Genomic DNA, 19,813 nt, shown 5'->3' with positions numbered 1-19,813 from the left:
GTAGCATTGCAAGATGTTTTTGAGAACCATGACACTATTGAAGCACTGTTCGAGCGGCATGTATGTTGGTTTGTATGGATCGACCTCAGATCCCACATGTCTGATGAGACCCAATGAGGATCGACATAGCAAATTGCAACCTATTTGCTAATACTTTTGCGAAAATTATGTAGTCCACGTTTGACAGCGATATTGGTCTGTAGCTCTCGACGAAGCGAAGTTTTTCCTTGTCAGTTGTTTTCGGTATTAACAAAGTGTGACTTTTGCAAAAATATTGTGGGAGTGTATCTATGTCATAACTCATCTGAAAAATACTCAGCAGTATAGGAGCAAGTGTTTTCTTGAAAGCTTTGTAAAATTCGCCTGAGATGCCATCAGGGCCCGGTATTTTCAATAAAGGTAAGTTGTCGATTGCTTGCTCGATTTCCTGTATAGTAATGGGCCCATTAATGACTGCACAATCATTGTCCTTCAAGGGGTTCACAAGAGAAACAAAACTAGCCTTGAGGTGAGCGTCAAGATCATCAGAGGGAGAGCTAAATAAACTGTTATAGTACGTTTCGAACGCCAAAGTAATGTCTCCGTTATCTTTAATGAGCACATCGTTAAAGTACAAGTCTGGAATACTTTAGAAATCGCATGGCGTTGCTCATCAAGTAAAGCTTGGCGCGTCGGTTGCTCGGAATTTGAAGTGCGCTGATTCCGAGATCTAATACGTGCCCCTTGGTAGCGAGCAGCATCATATCTCTGTAGTTGGCAGTTAATATTCTCAAGGTCATCGATGTACTTTCCCGGCATTTCGCATTCCATCTCATAAAGATTGCAAAGACTTTTAACAAGTATCTTTTCATCATTCTTTCTATAGAAAGACTTAACAGCCCCAATTTTTAAAGCTATAGCACAAACTTCTTGTTTGAAAGCTCCCAAGCAGCGAAGATATGAAAACCAATCGAAAAAGATTGCCTCTATGCCATCTGGACGCGATTCATGAATTCCTGATCACAGAGGAGCTTCGCATTCATTTTCCAAAGGGCCCACTGGGGATGGAATTGTTTGTGATGATTTTCACCAACTTGCGCTATGACAATACAATGGTCTGAGAATGATACAGCTTCGGTGCTGCAGGAAATTTTGCGAGTTCGCCTTGACCGGATTTACGTGTCCTCATCACGGAGCCACGCTAGTTCTTGGAACTTGGTTTTAGACTGGCCTTACGCAGGCTTTATGTTGTGACAGGAATTTCGCTAATATGAGTACTAATGCGTTTTATAACATCAAAGGGACAGCCAGGCGTCACACAAACCCGACTTCGTAACGAGTGGGCTGTACAATCCTCCAAACAATTAGAAAACTTGCTCTTGGTGGCCTAATAACTGTGACCCACAACCACTCTAGGCAAGATTCTTCATCGTTATGAGCCACTGCATAAAAAATGCACAAATTTTCTAGCAAGTATGTAGAGGATACCACGCTCCTCCGAAGGATGACGAATAATAGCATAGTGAATGCTGGCCTACTGCACAAACAAGATGATTATCAGTTATGGCGCAGTGGGCACCCAGTGAGTGGGTTTTTCGCAATTACCCAGATTGTTTAGGAAAAGCTCTGAACGGCTGTTCTTCCAGCTTTCGCTGTGACTGTGCTGCGCGTTCCGTGCAGGCCTGGCGTTTTTTTTAACACCCGACGCCTCGACGTGTCCTGCGGTGCTCAATGCAGTGCTGTTGTACAGTGTTCACACCTACCTGCATTGCCCTCAATATGAGGTGCCCTATAGGGCACCTCAAATCTCAGCGCTCGGTTGCTTTTTCTATATGAAATCTTTTAAAAAAGCTAGGCCTCGCAACGTGAATATGCATGATTGTCGAGAATGCGCACGCATGCCAGCTCTCTAATTCGCTCGGAATAGTCAAAATTACAGCGAAACTCAATATTTTGAGAGCGGCTGTAGAGCTTCTGAAAAACATCAAGTGCAAAGTGCTCCTCACATTACTGTCGCCGCAGTACTTTGGTATCATGCGAGAAAGCACACTAGGATTAAGAAGGGACAACGTTACGTCTCCAGTCGTAACGCATATAGTTCTGCGTACGTGCCGTATATTTACAAATACAAGTATTATCATCAGTGTCTATGAAAATACTGGCAATCATTCAGAGCTGCTCATGTCGGTGCTGTGACCCTGATAAACAATCACCAAAAAAGCAGCCAGTTTTTTTTTTGCATACTCATTTTGTATGCCTTTTGGTGATGCGTATTTCGAATGATACAAGTACTTTTTCCTACTCCCGCAGGTTCGTATCACGAAGTTTTTCCCTTACCTAATAAGCAATGATAAGAATGTTGTGTGATAACAAAATTACAGATAAACTGTGTTTAGTTGAACAGAAGACTAGCAAAATACATTGAACTAGGATTCAGATGTGATCTATAGGCGTGTACGCATCAACAGCTTTGACGTTGCGTTGCTTTTTTCGATTATTTGTGTTGTTGTAGTTTGTGATAAACTTTTTCGCATACCACTTCTAGTTGTGTTTTGATGGTTGTCTATGTGTACGGGGCAATATATCTAATGAGATCAAAACAGTTTTTTCATGAAGCGCCACGCCACTTACAATCTCTTCATTGAGTAGTGCTGGTTGTGGGGGGTAATTAGGACTGCGCCACAGGCTGTTCTTTTCGACACATATGTAGTAATGTAAAGTCGTCAGTCAGCTTTCCTTTGAATGCTCCACAGCGTGACCTTGACGGGTTTGACTCATGCTAGCCACAAAACGCTGGGCGCCTAGGCATAGACAATTTGGTATGCACGGATATTATGTCGGCATGCATGAGTCAGATATCGGTAACAAAACACAACGCTACAAGGCACTGGCGTCAATCAAACCGTGTCAGGTCACGCTGTGGAGCGTTCGTGTTAGTCTTACTGACGACGGTACTTAGAATCTTTGAGTACCAGATCTAGCAAAAGAGAGAATGTGTGCCACCCCTATAAAACTCCTTGGTGATTAAGTAGTCTTTTAGTGCCCTCTCGCAGTCGCTGAAACTATCTACTTTCACTGAGTTTTCTGAACCGTGGACCCACGACAGACCTGAGATGCTTATAGTAGCCTTTCCTTCGACAGTCTTTTTGCCGTTTTCACCTCTTATACGGTCCTTTTTCTTTCACAAATCTGAGAATGAACGCTACCTTTCAACAGTGAGCCATGCGTTCAGACCACTCCACTGCCTTCTTTTGTCGACTCTTGTCGTGCGATAGTTCGTAGGATTTTTGTTTCCTTCTGTCAAGTGGCACCAGCTTGAATTTGCATGCACGCTAACAATTTCCTCCTTGAATGTGTGCTCGCCAACGCAAGCCTGATTCGTATGTGGGAGTTAGTTCTCGCGCCGCCAATTGGCTCTTCAATGTAGAAGCGAAATCGATTGAAAGAAGTGTCTGGTAATATGAGCCACAAAGAAGACTTGTCTTTACCTTTACATATGCTTTCTTAATCTTAAAAAAGAAAACCACGCTTACTTTGACTCACCTCTCATATATTCATGCAATAGATCCGCCTTTCCAGAACTCTGGTGCTGAAATTTTGACGTTTTCTGCATTCATGGGGGTAATAACGAACCAGTTTTGTGTGCCACATCAGCGTAAAAACCAAAGTACTGTTTTTCTTTTCACTCACAAAGTACTATGAGTTATGTGGACTGTATTGTAAGAAAAAAAGGAATGGTTTCTTGTCTCCCCTAATAATGCACGACTCTAGACTTTGAAGGAAAAACGTCAAAGGATATACAAAGCATACGTTCTTGCTACGAAACCCTGAGGGTTTCGTAGCAAGAACGTATTACGAGAAGGTATTTGATTCACTTGAGATATTACCAGTCCCACAGACGCTGCACAGTGAGGGCGTCCACGAAGCATATATAAACAACCTGGAAAAAAGAGGTGCAGCGGATCAATTGCCGCCATAGCGCTCCATTAAAAAGCGACAGAATAGCAATAAAGAAGGGTGTAAAACAGGGCGATACGATCTCCCCAAGGCTATTTACCGTGTGATTGTAGGACGCTTTCAGAAGCCTAGATTAGGAAGAGCTAAGGACACAGGTTAATGGCTAGTACCACAGTTACCTACCCTTCGCCAGCTACATTGCATCGCTTAGGAACTCAGGGGATGAGTTACAATTCATGATTACTGATTAGGACCAGTAGAGCAAAAAGGTAGCTCTTAAAATTATTGTGCAGGAAATGAAATTCAAGTTGAACCACGTAGGAAGAAAACACAGCTTAGAGATATGTAGCATTGCTTTTCAAGTCATGAAAGAGTACGGTTACTTAGGACAGGTACAAACCACGGAGCCAAACCACGAGATGGAAGTAAACAGAAGAATAAGAATGGGGTGGAGTATATTCGGCAAGCATTCTCAAATCATGAATGCTATATAGCCACTATCCTTCGAGATGAACGTATGTAACAGCTGCACCTTACCTGTAAAGAGGTTCAGCTTATATTGAGGAAGAAGCAACGAGCAAAGAAATAAAAAACTGATAGGCGCAAACCAAAGGTACAAGAAGAGAGAAAAGTGTATCGTAGAACAAACGGGTATCAACGACATCATTTTCGGAGTCAAGAAGAATAAGTGGTCATGGCCAAGGCTTGTAGCACGAAGGCAAGATATCCGCTGATCATTAAGGATCACAGACTGTATTCGAAGAGAAGGAAGACGGGTGCAGGGGAGACAGAGAGTTAAGTGGACAGATGAGATTAGAAAGTTGGTCGGTATACAGTGGCAGCAGGAAGCACAGCACCCACTGGACTGGCGGAACATGGGAGAGGTCTTTGTCCTGCACAGTACTCGTAGCCAGGTGCTGCTGACTGAACGAGTTGGTGCATGATCGTAGCCAGGCTGCTGCTGCTGCTGCTGCTGATGATGATGATGATGATGATCATGATGGTGATGATGATGATCATCATCATGATCATCATGATGATATGAACAAGAAGGTACTCACACTAAAAAGTTTTTAAAGCGCCTTCCATATTTCAGATCCGAATGATGCGTTCAACTTGACTGCTGCATTTTGTGACTGCGCGCAATGCAAGGTTCTCCGACATAGCTACATTGACAATGGTAAGTGAGCTTATGATTTATTTGCTGTAATGAGCTTCAGCGGTTTACTGGCAAGAAGAATTTCGGAATGAAGGGACTTGGTACAGGCTGCAATGCCCTACAGTGATCACGTAGCACACGGATATTGTTACATCAGATGGATAACTGGATGCTGGAGCTTCATTCGTAGTCCTGAGAAACGCGACTAACTTGCGTTGGGATTCACTCTCGTTACATCTCACGACGTGAATAAAGTACAGCTCACAGGCCAAAGTCCTCAAGCTTCGGCTTCTGCCTACTGTTTCATTTCAAATGCAAAGTATTTCTTAGCAAACGTCGGTGACCTTGAATCTATCTATCTATCTATCTATCTATCTATCTATCTATCTATCTATCTATCTATCTATCTATCTATCTATCTATCTATCTATCTGGACGACTACGACTCTTAGCTCTCTTGGCCGTTTCAATGATGGAATCTATACAAAAATGAGTACAGCATAGCATGACTATATGACGATCATAAGTGACTAGCCATAACATAAAAATCGTGACATGTATATCATTATAGTCATTATTTACATGTCAAGGTCTTCCTTCTCTTGCGGTGGTTTCGTTCACATACCATATGGCACGACTGGTATGGTATGAATTGACTGTATAAGTGATAAGCCTTATGTGGAAATGTTGACATGCATGTCACGTAAATCATGACTTCATGCCACGCTCACGATGCACTCGTGGCCGTTCCGCTAACTTTAGATTTACAAATTCAGTATTACGTGACGTTAATGAACCATGGAGGTAAATGACACGTTCAAACATGATATTCACGATGTGCTTGTCATGTAGAAACATGACAACATACCATGCTCATGATAAGTATACACCTGTTTCGCCAGCGTCACATGTGCAAAATTTGATTTCACGTGAAGTGATTGAACGATGAAGGTAAATTACACGTCCAAACATGATAATCATGGCAAAACTGTCACGTGAAACATGCCTACATAACACGCTCATCATACGCTCGCGGCCTTTTCACTAGCTTCAAAAATACCAAATTTGGTATTAAGGGTGGCGAACAGACGCCGAAGCTAAATGACACGTCCAAACATAATAATCAAAGAATCGTGTCATGAAAAACGTGACTACAAGCTAAGCTGATTGTGTGCTCGCGGTCGTTTCGCCAGCGCCACGTATACCACATTTGTTATCACGTGACGTAAGTAGACGACGAAGGTAAATGACATGTCCAAACTGATGACGCGAAAGTCATGCACGGCACAATTTACATGCTCCTCGTAACGTTGTGCTAATTTTAAAGTGACATATAACCCTTCTTTATTCGCGCTTTGCATATCATTGATTCCCAGTGTACGTGGCACTGCCAGCAATGTGTAAGCGAGGCTTTTATTAGTTAGAGATTTCAGCCGCAACGACCTCATGCGCAAAAGCACTGTGCTCGTGATCGTATACAAATGGACGTGTGCAACAATACAGCTTTCGAAGATCTCTGCGTAGGATGCGCATTTGTATGAGATATGCGCCATTGAGCCATCATTAATACTGTTTGTGTTTGTCGTCTACTCAGCTGTCAAGTGTTATTGATAAAGCAATCTGATCTTTTATAGGATCCTCTTGTTTTTTATACAATCACAATTGAAAGAGATTGTTTTCATTTTGATATATTTTATGGTTTGTAGCTCGACCGCCAACTTTTCCCGTAGCACGAGAAAACCTGCACTGCTAACAACGTGGTGAAGGTTCGATTTCTGGCATAGACGAGGAAGGAACAAGTTAGGGTGAAGCTAGTTCACTATAAATATAGCATTGTGAAGTGCACATGAAGGAAAGCAGCAAAGGAAAGACGAAATAAAAGAATAAAGAAAGGGAGAAAAAAGTTATGGTACAAAAAGAATAAAGCGAAAAAAAGAAAAAGAGAGTAAAAGAAATGAAAAGAAAGAGTGAAAAAAAACAGGAAGGAAGGAAAGACATGAAAAGAAAGTATGTAAGACAGAAAGAGATGATGAACGAAAAAAAAGAGGAAAGAGGAAGAAACGAAATAAAGAAGAAAGAACGAAAAGAAAGATAAAAAAAGGAACGAAGAAATCAAACAAGAAAGAACGAAGGAAGAAGAAAAGAAGATTGAATGAGTGAAGGAACAAAAGAAATTGAAAAAAGAAAGAACTTAAAGCAGGAAAAATCAATGAAAGAAGATACGAAACAAAAATTGATGATTGATACGTGGAGTTTAGCGTCCCGAAACCGCCATATGGTCGTGAAAGACGCTGTAGTGAAGGGCTCCGGAAATTTTGACCTCCTGAGGTTCTTTACCGTACACCCAAATTTGAGCGCACAAGCTTACGGCATTTTCACCTCAATCGAAAATGGAGCCCACCTGTGGGTCAGCAGCCGCGTACCTTAGCCACTGGACCACCACGGTGGTGCGGAACGAAAGAAAGAAGGAACGCTGCAACAAAAAAGGCGACAGAAGGAATGAAAGAAAGACAGGAAGAAAGATGAAAAAAAAGGAAGAAAAAGAAAGAAGGATGGAATCAAGCAAGAACGTAAAAGATAAATGATTGATGAAAAGCATAAGGAAAACAACAGAGTTGGAAGAAAAGAAGTAAGAAAGAAGGAAAAAAGCTACATGAAGAGAAATACAAGAAAAGTAATAAGAAATGAAGAAGAACGAAACCAGAAACTCTAAGAAAAAATAACCAAACAATGCAGGGTAGAAAGAAGAAAAAAAAGGCCAGAAAACAGAAAGAAAAGAAGAAAAAAAGATGGAATAAAATAAAGAAAGAAAAAGAAAGGAGTAAAAAACAGAAAGACAAGGAAATAAGTAATTAAAGTAAGGTAGTAGGAATGAGTGAAGGAAACAAAAAATGAAAGAACTATAGAAGGAAGAAATGAAGGAAAAAAATAAAAAACAAAAACACAAAGTAGGCAGGAAGGAATGAAAGGAGGGAAAGAGTAATAAAAGCAAAAAAATGGAAGAAAGTGGAAAGGAATGAAGGCAGCAAAGAAGGAAAGAACGATGGGAGAAAAAAATAGAAAAAGAATGAAAGAGTGCAAGATGGAAAGAGAGCAAGAAAAGAAAAGGCAAAGAAAGAGAAAAGAAAAAGAAAGAAGGAAAAAGGAAGCAGGAACAAAGGAACCCAAATGAACAGAAAGAAAACAGAGAAAGAAGAAAATGAGGAAGCAAAACAAAAAGAAAGTGTGCAGAAATAAAAGAAAGATCGAAAGAAAAATAAGGAACGAAAGCAAGAAGGCATGAAGGAAAGAAGACAGGAATGACAAAAGAAAAGAAAAAAAACAAGTAAGGTAAGAAGGAAAGAAAAGAAAAAGAATGAACGAAAATACGAACGAAAAAGTAGGAATGAAAGGGGAATGAAATGAGAAATGAAGGAAGAAACTAGGAAGCAACGACACAAAATAAAAGAAACTAAAGAGGAAGGAAGAAAAGAAAGACGCAAAGAAGAAAGGAAAGAATGAAGAAAGGAAATAAAGACAGATTGAAAGAAATTAGGAACGAAAGAAAAGAGAAAGAAATGAAGGAAAGAAGAAAGGAAAGAATGATGGAATGAAGGAAGGTATGAAATAAAAAGGAAGGAAAGATGAATAAAAGGAGAGAGAGAAAAATTTAAAGAGCAAAAAAAAGCAGGAAGGAAAGAAATAAGGAAGGGTGGAATGAAAGACCGAAGGGGTGAAATAATGAAAGGAACAAGGAAGGAAAGAAAGAAGAAAAAAATGAAACAATGAAGAGATTATAAAAGGAAAAATTTCGAAAGAAAGAAAGCGTTAAGTAAATAAGAAAAGAAATGAATTAAAAAGAAAGAGAGGAGAAAAGAAAGAATGACAAAAAGAAAGAATGAAAGAACGAAAATGTGTGGAATGAAAGACAGACAACACGAAATAAATAGATAAATAACAATGGGAAGAACAATAAGGAATGTAGGGAAAAGGAACGAAGAAATAAAAGAAAGAAGAAAAGAAGGACGGAAAGATAAAGAAAGGAATAAAGTGGAGAAGATAAAAGAAATACGGAGTGATTGAAAAAAAGCAAAGTAGGGAGTAAGGAAAGAAGAAAGGAAAAATTTATGGAAGAAAAGGAAGAAAGAAATAAAAGGCAAAAATTAAGAACCTAAGAAAGAAAGAAAGTAGGAAAGAAAGATGGAGAGAAGGAATGAAAGAAGAAAGTAAATAAAGAAGAAAGCAGTGAAAGAGGCAGAGAAAAAAAGAGGCAGAAGAAAAGAAAAGATAAAAAAGAGATATACAGAAGGATCGAAAGAAAAAAGAAACGTAGTAGGAAAGAATAAAGAAAGAAGCAAAGGAACAACGAATGAAGAAAGGGAAGCATAAAAGAAAAAAGAAAGAAATAACATATGACAGGAAGAAAAAGAAAGACCGATAAAAAGAAGGAATGGAGGAAAGAAGAAAAGCAAAGAAAGAAGAAACTAACTGAAGAAATATTCAACAATAGAAGAAAAAAGAAACAAATAAGGAAAAAGAAGAAGAGAAAGTAGGAGGAAAAGAAAAAAGAAGAAAGAAAACGAAGAAAGAAAACAAAAGAAAATGAGTGACGAAAAAGATAGGAATCGAAAGGAAGAAAAAAAGAAGAAAGAATGAAAGAAACAAAGATAAAGGAAGGAAAGAACCCGACAGAAAGTAAGATTGAGAGAAGGAAAAAAGAGAAAGAAATAGAGAATGAAAAGAAGAAAAAGAGAGTAGAAAGGAAGGAAATAAATAAAAAAGGAAAGGAAAAAATGAACCAATAAATAAGGCATGAAATATATAAGGAATGCAAGAAAGAAAGTAGCAAAGAAGGAAGATACAAGGTGCCTAATTATTTGCAGAGAATAAAATCAAAGAGGAAAGGAGCACACAAGGCGAATAAATCAGCAATGAAAAATTTTTTAAGTTGCAGTAAGGCTGGTGCATGTGCCCAAAAAATGTTTTATGCCCATTAATCTTGACCATGAAGTGTCATACAGTCAGTAACTGCAAAACAAGTGACAACAAAAAAAGACGAGAATGCAAGGTAAACGTTCGTCCACTTACGTATGTGCGGCAACAAAAATATCGCACGCTTTCTCTGCTGAACTTCTCAAACTCTTTCTTAACAACAGGCCTGCGAGAAGAACGAAAGCCATTTTATGGCAGGAGTTTTTAAACAAAGAACACACATATTAGAGATTATTTTTATTGGACAAAAAGGAACTAAAAATCAGATGCTACAATGACACAAAAGATGCAGAACGTTAACATTAATTTTAGCAAGTATTTTCAAGAATGACCCTGGAAATGGTTTTACCATGTAGTCATGGTCAATGAAAAAGAGAAAAAATGAACATGTATTCTTGCCGAAGAGAACGGTTTGCACTACAATTTTCATGCGCCATGGTTTTTCCTTAAAGACGGTGATAAATGTGTCGATAGTGACTTGCATCGGGTGAATGGACATGAGGGCTAGACCATCAGGCCGCTCCTCAGCCACTTCATCAGCTATACTCATTGGGAGCCTTGCATATATTTTGAGAAGCGTGTGAATGTTCGAGAAGAGAGCATTGTCACAGATAGCTAAAGCCTCCGTCACAAAGAAAGGAAATTTGTCCTCTTGCATGGCTTGCAAGTTGGCTTTCCAGATTTCATGTTCACCTTGCAGTGTGAGGTTATGAGCTGTTGTCATATCTCTCTGGTAAAAATCGAAGGCCGGCTGCACAGATTGAACTTTATCTTTGGAGGTGTCCTTTGGCACACAATAGTAAACTTCGCAGTGTTTTATGGTGGTTTGGAAAGCGCCGTTCGAGGGAAGCTCTGAGGTCATCTTTCTGTGAAATGAACAAGTCTCGATTGTAATACTTTTCCCAAGAAAGCCAATCGTAGTTTTTTCGGTATCTCTACCTTCCTGCCACCCATCGAATCTTGTACTTCGAACTCTGCTACTCTGCCTTGACATACAAAAAATATTTTGTGAAATTCTGCCTCTGCGTTATTTCCCATCCCTTCCAGTTAAGTAAACACCAAGTCAACTTGCTCCATTGCCATCATGTCAATACATGGGCTATGCAAATACCCAGACAAGTGATCTGTGAGGCTTACGAATGTCTCACTAGGAGCGAGGCGTACAAGAAAGTTGGGCAAGTTCACTGATGGTGGCAATGAGCAGTGAATGTTGTTGCTTTGTCAATGAAAGTGTCCATGAACTGCTCAAGTGAGTGAAATATCTAGGAAAGCGACTCTCCAAACAATGCAACTGAATCATAATGTTCCACCCACCTTTTTCACAACATCGGCGCAGCCAGCTGAACAACATTGTAGACGATTGCAGATGTTTTTTTTCAGGAATGCTGTTCTGTTGGGTGATGCCCGAAAGAAAGAGCACACTTAGCCAATTGTGCCAAAGGACCATCGAATGTCGAGGACAGCTGAGGCGTCACTCAAACAAATGTTCAGTGAATTCAACCAGCAAATCATGCGTTAGATAGCCACTGGGAAATCGTTCCGGGTGAGCGCCTGCACCCCTGGAGGTCAATGACTCTCTTCCCTTCCATTTCTCCCTGTCGGATTCTCATCCTCACCGCCGCGTCGTCAAGCCATTGTATTGGTGGTAGGTACACCAGGTACCGCAGAGTTGTCTGATAGAAGGCTATGTCAGCCGAAGACTGTTGAACGTAATTTTCTTCCTCTTCTTTTCTTCCTCTCTTCTTCTGTATCTTCATGAGAAGTGAATAAACCCCCGTCTGTCGTGCAAGAGTACATCTACTCAATACAAAGGATGGGTCTGGTGACGAAGGCCAGCTGCTAGTGGAAACCGGCCGGACCTGGTCTTAACAAGTCAGAGGCAGTGGTAGGGTCCTCCTTACCCCAAATCCCGAAACCGCGCAAGATCAGCAGAACTCTAGAAAACAAAATGGCACTGGTCGATTCTACAGAAGAACCTATGAGATAGATGGGACCCCTTCCCAGCAGCTTTTACTGTGCTATCTATACATGAAACATGCAGAAGCTTCCGTGGCTTGCCGGCCCGGTACCAAGCGCACGGCGATGGAGGCACGGAAGGTTAATGAGGGAGGCACTCCAATATGTCCGCACTCCATTAACGAAACTCTTCGGCGATAACACGTCGGCCACTCACGCGAAGGGACCATAGAACGCGTGTTCGCCCACTGGCGGTAATCACCAATCCATTTTATGCCGAGTAGAGACCTCGGGAAGGATCCAATGAGGTTCATTCTAACTTGTTGGAAAGGCAGTTTTGGTGGGTCTTTCGATTGCAAAAGGCCCGCTGGCTTAGCACGAGGTGTTTTCCGTCTTTGGTACTCGCGGCATGTTTTAAGATAGCGCGGTACTGAAGACAATTGCTTGGGCCAATAATAATGCATACAGATTCGTGCAAGTGTTTGAGTGACCCCCAAACGTCCAGACGTTGGCTCATCGTGGTACGCTTGTAGTATTTCTTGCCACATAGTTGCAGGAACGACAAGCAGGGACTTTTTACGGTTGGGCATGAAGTTACTCTTGTAGAGGATATTTCCTCGGAAGCAGAACGATGCGAGGCTTCGAGAAAGTATACGAGGTATTTGTACGTCAGCTCCTTCCAGGTATTTGAAGAGCGGGAGCAATTCTTCGGCCGCGTGATGAAGCTCAGCTATCTGAGAAGTCTCGAAAACTCCTACGAATGGAAAGTCCTCTTCTGATAGTGCTGTGTCCGCAGGTGCCCGTTATAAACAATCGGCAACGGTATGATTCCTCCAAGATCGGTATACTGCGGTTATATCATAATATTGCAGTCTGAGGCTCCACCTTTCTGGTCGTCCGGATGGGTCCTTGAGGTTGGCGAGCCAGTAAAGGGCATGGTGATAGCTGACTACCTTGAATGATCTATCACACAAGTACGGCCGAAACTTAACGATGCTTCAGACGACGGCAAAGCGTTCTTTCTCTGTGGCCAAATAATCGGTCTTCGCTTTTGTTGGAGTCCGGCTGGCGTATGCTACCAGCTTTTTTTCGCCATTCTGCCACTGTGTTAGAATACATCCAAGGCCGATGTTACTGGCGTCTGTGAGTATTTCCGTGGCAGCTGTTTCATCGAAATGAGAAAGGATTGGGGGCTCTTGCAACCGTTTTCTTAATTCGTTGAAGGTGCTTTGTTGCTCGGTTTCCCGCTGGAAAGGTGCACCTTCTCTCGTAAGTTTTGTCAAGGTTTCTGCGATATTCGAGAAATTTCTGACAAATCATTTATAGTAAGCACACAGACCTAGATATCTCCGCACTGACTTTTTCTCTGCTGGCACCAGCAATCTTGGAATTGTGGCTGTATTTTCGGGATCAGGATGAACACCGTGCGCACTGACGACGTGCCCAAGTAATCAAAGTTCTTCGAAATCGAATCGGCACTTCTCTAGCTCGACGGTCAACCCTGCTAAACGGGCTGCTTCTAACACTGTCTGCCGGCACTTGATATGCTCCTCGAATGTTACGGCAAAGACGACCACGTCGTCTAGGTACACTAAGCGACATTGGCACTTCAATCCGGAAAGTACAGTGTCCATCATGCGTCGGAACGTTGCCGGCGCACAACAGAAACAAAAGGGAGAGCTTTAAAGTGATACAGTGCGTCCAGGGTAACAAAAACAGTCTTCTCGCAATCACGTTCATCAACTTCGATGTGCCAGTATCCACGTTTCAGATCTAGTGATGAGAAGATCTTGGCACACTGAAGTCGGTCTACTGTGTCGTCAATACGCGGGAGGGGATATACATGCCGTTTAGCCACAGCATTCAGTTTCTGATAGTCAACGCAAAACCATAGCGTGTTATTCTTCTTCTTGACAAGTACTACAGGAGATGCCCACGGACTGCTGGAAGGTTGAATAACGTCATCTTCAAGTATCCTTCGTACTTGATTCTGGATAACTTCGCTTTCTTTTGGTAAAACACAATGCGGATTCTAGCGTACCAGCCTGGTTGTCTCGTCCGTTATGATCCTGCGTTTAGTAATGGTCGTGCGTCATACTTTTGAACTATAGAGAAACAGCTGCCGAATTCCCATACAATGTCGTATAACTATTGGCGTTGGATCAGTGAAAGGTTAGGATTTACAGATATTACGTCGCAGACAGCAGATGTTGGTTTTATATTCGTTGACGTTGTTTCAAAGCTGCATATTTCTGTCACTTTACAAAACTAATGAAGAAAGGCTATGACTGTCCCCTTTGCGTTGTGCTGAAATTCATTCCCGAAATTCGTCAGGAGGTTGTCTGCATAGCTGTTTTGTAGCTGCATTATCCCTTGTGCCACACAAACACATCTTTTCAGGAAAACATGCCTGTTGCTGTCTGCCACACTTTAGAAGTCACCAAATGTATTATTGCTGACTAGAGCCATGAAACTGCTCTGCGGCGGTGCAGTCAAATCGTCATCGACGACGCGCAGTAGAGTGGTGTATCGCTCGTCTGCTTGAGCTACCTATATAGCTTGTTCATTCGAAAATGATACGCTTGACCTCTGCAAATTATTTATGGCACTATTTTCTTGCAGAAAATTCACTTCGAGTGTAACTTCCCTCGAACATACGGGCAGGAAAACAAAGTCCCCAACGTAAGTGTAACCTCGTATCTCATCTCTTTCGGCGCATCTGCGGAGAGGCGTTATAAGGTGACCACCTGCCGTACGCACTTGAGGTCCACTCCAATCGGTCAGAATTTTCCTGAAGCTCTTCGCTAAATTGTAGCTTGTCGCAGAGTGATTCGCACCGGTATCGATTAAAGCCATGAGCTCTTGCATGTCAATTACTAACGACAAGTCTGAAGTTATCTTCTCATCACTGCAATTCTTTACCTGGAAACAGTCGTAGTCGTCGTCACAATTGTGTCGCAGTGGAGGATCTTCATATTACGAATCACCAGCGGCCTTGCCTCCACAGGTCGCCCAGTTTGGTTTCCCGGGTTTAGACTAGGCGAACAATGCCTAGGTTTGTTTGGAAAGGAACATGGGCTAGGTGACCACCGACGTAGAGGGGATGGTGACCGCGGTTGATGGCGATGATTCAGGTCGAAGCTCTTACGTTATCACAGGTATTCTTCGATGTCGGACGATTCTTCACCGTTTCGCGGACACGATGCATTGAGGGCGAATACCCGAATACCAGCTTGATGGTATAGGCAAACGGGTACAGATGACCAGCCTCTCCACAGTGAAGGCACAGGGGCCTACCTTCCATATCCTACCATACATCGCTTTTCCGAGGTCTTGTCTTTGTCGCAAGAGGTGCGCTGTGAGTTGCATCTGCGATATTGCACGGCCTACGTGTTGTCGGTGTGTAAGTACTCGAAGTCTCGGTAGGCGCGCAGTGGACAGCAGGCCATCTGAGCACCTCAGAATAAGTTATCACGCGCTGTGTCGGCGGTGCATTACTCTGCCGCTCTCGTATGGCATGCCGAATTTTCTCTCGGACAACATCCGCAGCAGATGGCTCCAATGAAGTGGGTTACTGCAGCTTGCGTAGTTCCTCTCTCACAACCGACCAGACGAGCTCTTTGAGAGTGTTAAGATTATCGACAACGTTTGCCGAGAAGGCTCCTGCTGATGTACAGGCTACGTCACGATTGTGCTTCCTAGATCTCTGCTGCAGCGTCATCTATATGGTTGTTACTTGCAACCGAAACTAAGCAACAGTGCACGGCAGATTGCGAACGAGTCCCGCGAACATCTCTTAATTTACCCCATGCACAAGATGACGCACGTTTTTGGCTTAATTCATGTTGGGGTCAACTCGCTTGAACAGGCGGGACATGTCTTCTATGTACATAGTGACAGTCTCATTTGTGCGTTCATTGCATGGTCGAAGAGCTGCTTCTACCTTTTCCTGGCGATCATTGTTGCCAAACGTACACAGTAGCTCCCTCTGGAACTCTTCCCAGGGCGTCAAAGATGCGTCGTGCTTTTCGTACCACACTCGGGCTGGGTATTCCAAAAAAATTTAAACGTTACGAAACTTGCCTGCTTCATTCCATTTGTTTACGTTTGCCACTCTCTCGAAATGATCCAACCAGTCTTAGGCTTCTTCGAACGGGTCACCAGGGAGCACCTTCGGTATGACGGGTTGGCTGACAATTATCTGTGATGGTTAAACTTGGCTAGTCATGGTGGTGGCGTTCTTTGTCTCCGTAGCTGATGCCCTTGACACAGAGGGGAGTGGTACAAACTCTGGCGAATACTCTAGAATACGGCGACTGGGCCGTTGGTGCACCGGCGTAAGCTCCGCAGTTTCCGGATGGTCAGGAATCGGACTTCGCTCTCTCGTGGGGTTAGGAATCATCTACCCCATACCTCCACCAGAAAATGTAACAAATGTAGCAGTCGCACAAAGAAGTTCTATTTACACTGTTTATTAAGGGGCGAACTTGTGCTCAAAGTGAACGACGCACAGCAATTAATAAGAAGCGAAAGTTGGTAGTCCTCATGAGCCTCTGCCCAGAGCACACTCATTCTCTTCTTCTTCATGCGCGTTGGCTGTTTGGTGAAGTCCCGTGCGCCTGCAGGGACGGCCCGTGCATTGCAGCTGGCTTCATTGCTCGTAGTTGTGTCGTCAGCGTTTCTCTTCGTTCACGACGTCCCCGTTGTGCGGAGCATTGGCAATTACCCTTGGCACTTGTGTTTACGAGGGCTCCAACTTCGGGTCTTCCCCCCAACGTTCTGTATCGTTCGGCGGTCCCGCTTCGTCGATGTTTCCGATGATGAGGTCATACAGCAGCAGGGTTGCAGTAACGTTCCCGCTGAAGTATTGTGTTGTAACCTCAATCTCAGCTTCAGGCAGAATCCGAACCGAACCCTGAATCAGGCAGACCAGCCTAGTTCTGTCTGTCAGCTCCTTTTCCTGCACCCCGTTCCTTCGCACGATAAACATTGGAGCTTCCAGTGTCTCTTAACACTGTGATCTACTTGCCCGCAACTTTTCCAGGCAGCGTTGGCATTCCCTTCGTAACACCTGTCAGCTGTTTTGTCATTACAGCACCCACAATATTCAGTTTCTTTCCCTTTTTCAACTTCACCAATTTGTCGCGATATCATCATCATCATTTTTGGTGGTTCATGCACACAGGCTACTTGGTGGATTTTACTCGCTTCTTTACGACATTCATCTGCCTTGTGCCCAGTCTAACCACATTTAAAACATTTTGAAACACTGAGACTCGTAAGATTATTTCGACAACTCTTAGCACGGTTACGCTGAAAACATCGTGTAACACTCTCTGGTGCATGCTTCTTTTCTTCAAGTGCCCATTTCTTTGAATCTTCGGGGCGCTCCTTCCAAATTTCGGCCAAATTCGTACAAACATGTTCGGCGAATTGATCGGCGAATTCGAGCATCTCTTCTGGTGCATGCTTCTTTTCTTCAAGTGCCCATTTCTTTGAATCTTCGGGGCGCTCCTTCCAAATTTCGGCCAAATTCGTGCAAACATGTTCGGCGAATTGATCGGCAAATTTGAGCATCTCTTCAAGTCACTTAGCTCTCCTCTCTTTTAAGTGCAGTGACAGGCTCCGGTGGCAACTGGTGAGAAATTATTCTCTAACAAGGATCTCTTTAAGCTCCTTGTAGTCCTGTGCTGTCCCTGAAAGTTCAATCCAACTGTCGAGACAATGGCTGAGTTCGGTGGCATACTGCGTAGCCGTATCGCCATCAGCTGGCTTTCCTGCCCGAAATCTGTCTCGGAAGCCCTCCACAGTAAATCTGAAGCTCTTCGGCAAAGCAGCTTTCACTTTTTCATAGTTAGCTGCATCGGCTGGCAAAAGCTTTCGGTACACATTGAGCGCTTCGCCACACAAGCAGGTACTCAAAGCAGTTGCCCATTGATCCTCCGGCCAATTTTGGCTCCTAGCAAGCGTCGCAAGCCTGTGAAGGTGCGCGTCAAGGTCGTCATTCATCTCGTCAAACACTACGAGCAGTTTGCTTGGCTTCAAGCGGAAGCCCTGAGCTTCCCGTTTGCTACTTTCAACCCTAGCCTGGACGGGAGTTCCACTTCGCTGTTGCGAACGGAGCCATATGAGTTCTATGTCGTGCTGCCGCTGCCTTTCCCTCTCAGCCACCTCCGCTCGCACCTTCCTCTCTTTCTTTGTTCAGCTGTCACTTCTTTGCCTCTCATCTTTCAGCTGTCGCTCCTTCGCCTCTGTTCCTTTATTCGCCCTCTCAGCTGCCAGTCTTTCTTTCTCCAGCTCAGCTGTTTTTCTTCCTTAGCTCTTTCAGCCACCAATCTCTCTCTCTCAAGCTCAGCTGCTTTTTCCGCTTTAGCTCTTTCAACCGCCAACCTTTCCTTTTCCCAACTCAGCAGCTTTCCTTTCTTTGGCTCTCTGTTTTTCTTCTTTTTTCTTCTGGATAACTCACTTCTGTAGCTCGCCACCAGAAAGAAGCATTTTCTCGAAGAGAGGTACTAGCTTCTCCAAATTCATAGTGCATCTCAAATAGATCGTTCCCGCGTGCACAATATATATGCCTAACACTGGCTATCGAAACAGTCTGCACACTTGCTAGCGAGAACACTGAGCAACACACAAATATCGTTCCGATAGCACTACCAACCACTCGAGGCTCTCTATCTCTACTTTGGACCCACTGTGCACCAAAAAGGTCCTGTCATGGGTGCCAGAATAGTTGTTACTGGTCCCGTTACTTAGGGAGGCGATCGCCGGGCTAATTGCAAGGGCTTAAGTATCGACCCGCTGGACTGCACTACAAAAGCACGGAAAATTTAGATGTTGTACCATTTGGCGCACGAGCGAACGTCAGCTTTGGTGTAAAGAACGAGTCAGAGCCGAGAGTTTACAGTAAAACAAAAATATATTTTTAAATACGGCAGGCGAAACAACACAAAAATATTCCAATACAGTATGTCACCAGATCACATGATACTCGAATAAACGGGCAACACAACCCAACGAGATACACTCAAAGCGATAGGCACAAGAAAACCAAGTGCTACAATGCAATATCATGAACTAAACTATCAAGACACCTCGAAACTAAAAATAAATAGGTCGTCAAGCTTATTAGGTTGAAAGTTCTTAAAATAAAGCTGCAATGCTTCTTTTTCAAGAAAACTCGCATCGCCAAATGTCTGCACTCCAATAACAAAGCTCTTCGCCGGTAACATGTTGGCCACTCACGCGATGTGACTGCACAACACATCGTCACCCACTGGCGCTGACCACATGCCCTTCTCCTGCTTGTAACACAAGCCTTCGCCCGACGGCAGAAAAACTTTCATCTCCTGCACTACACACGCTGGCGCTAAACTTTCTTCATCTTCTGATCACCACCATCCGCTGCTTTTTTATATTAGCTCCCCCTGGGGTCTGGGAGGCTCTAGCCATTTAGTCGGCGCGCAAGGCTGTGGAAAGCGCAGATCCTTTCTCGTAGCTTGACACAACTCTGCATCACCACGCTCCTTTCCTTCGAGATTTTTCAAGAGATCGCTGGGCAACGGATGCGAGAGGTTGGTAGCCGAAGCGACGCTTCCATGAGGAAAACAAGAAGGTTATACTAAAGCTTCTGCAGTGCTGGTCTCGCAAAGAAAGCCAAAGCAACGCATGGTGGCGCTTCAAATCCGGAAAGACGGGAAAAGAGGAAAGGTGGGAACACAGACATGCTAAGCAGCGGAGTGAACCGACAGATGATGTTGAAAGACATTGGCAAATCTTTCTAAGCTGTAG

At 43.3% G+C, this 19,813-nt stretch overlaps 1 protein-coding gene across 2 annotated transcripts in view; it reads left to right on the top strand.

The window, feature by feature from the left end:
• Positions 1-19,813, top strand: part of LOC119169069 (uncharacterized) — a 114,603-nt gene that overhangs the window by 82,693 nt on the left and 12,097 nt on the right. Inside the window, exons 4-5 of one of the 2 annotated variants that reach the window (XM_037420166.2) lie at positions 5,033-5,116; positions 14,645-14,704. In XM_037420166.2, the coding sequence (XP_037276063.1) occupies positions 5,033-5,116; positions 14,645-14,664 (104 nt within the window). In that variant the 3' untranslated portion in view covers positions 14,665-14,704. The remainder of the gene's footprint in view (positions 1-5,032; positions 5,117-14,644; positions 14,705-19,813) is intronic. The other variant, XM_037420165.2, reaches the window with a different exon arrangement.

This window comes from Rhipicephalus microplus, chromosome 3, assembly GCF_043290135.1.
Source record: "Rhipicephalus microplus isolate Deutch F79 chromosome 3, USDA_Rmic, whole genome shotgun sequence".
Taxonomy (NCBI): domain Eukaryota; kingdom Metazoa; phylum Arthropoda; class Arachnida; order Ixodida; family Ixodidae; genus Rhipicephalus; species Rhipicephalus microplus.
Note: the sequence above shows the minus strand (reverse complement) of the source record. Positions and strands in the feature narration are given on the sequence as shown.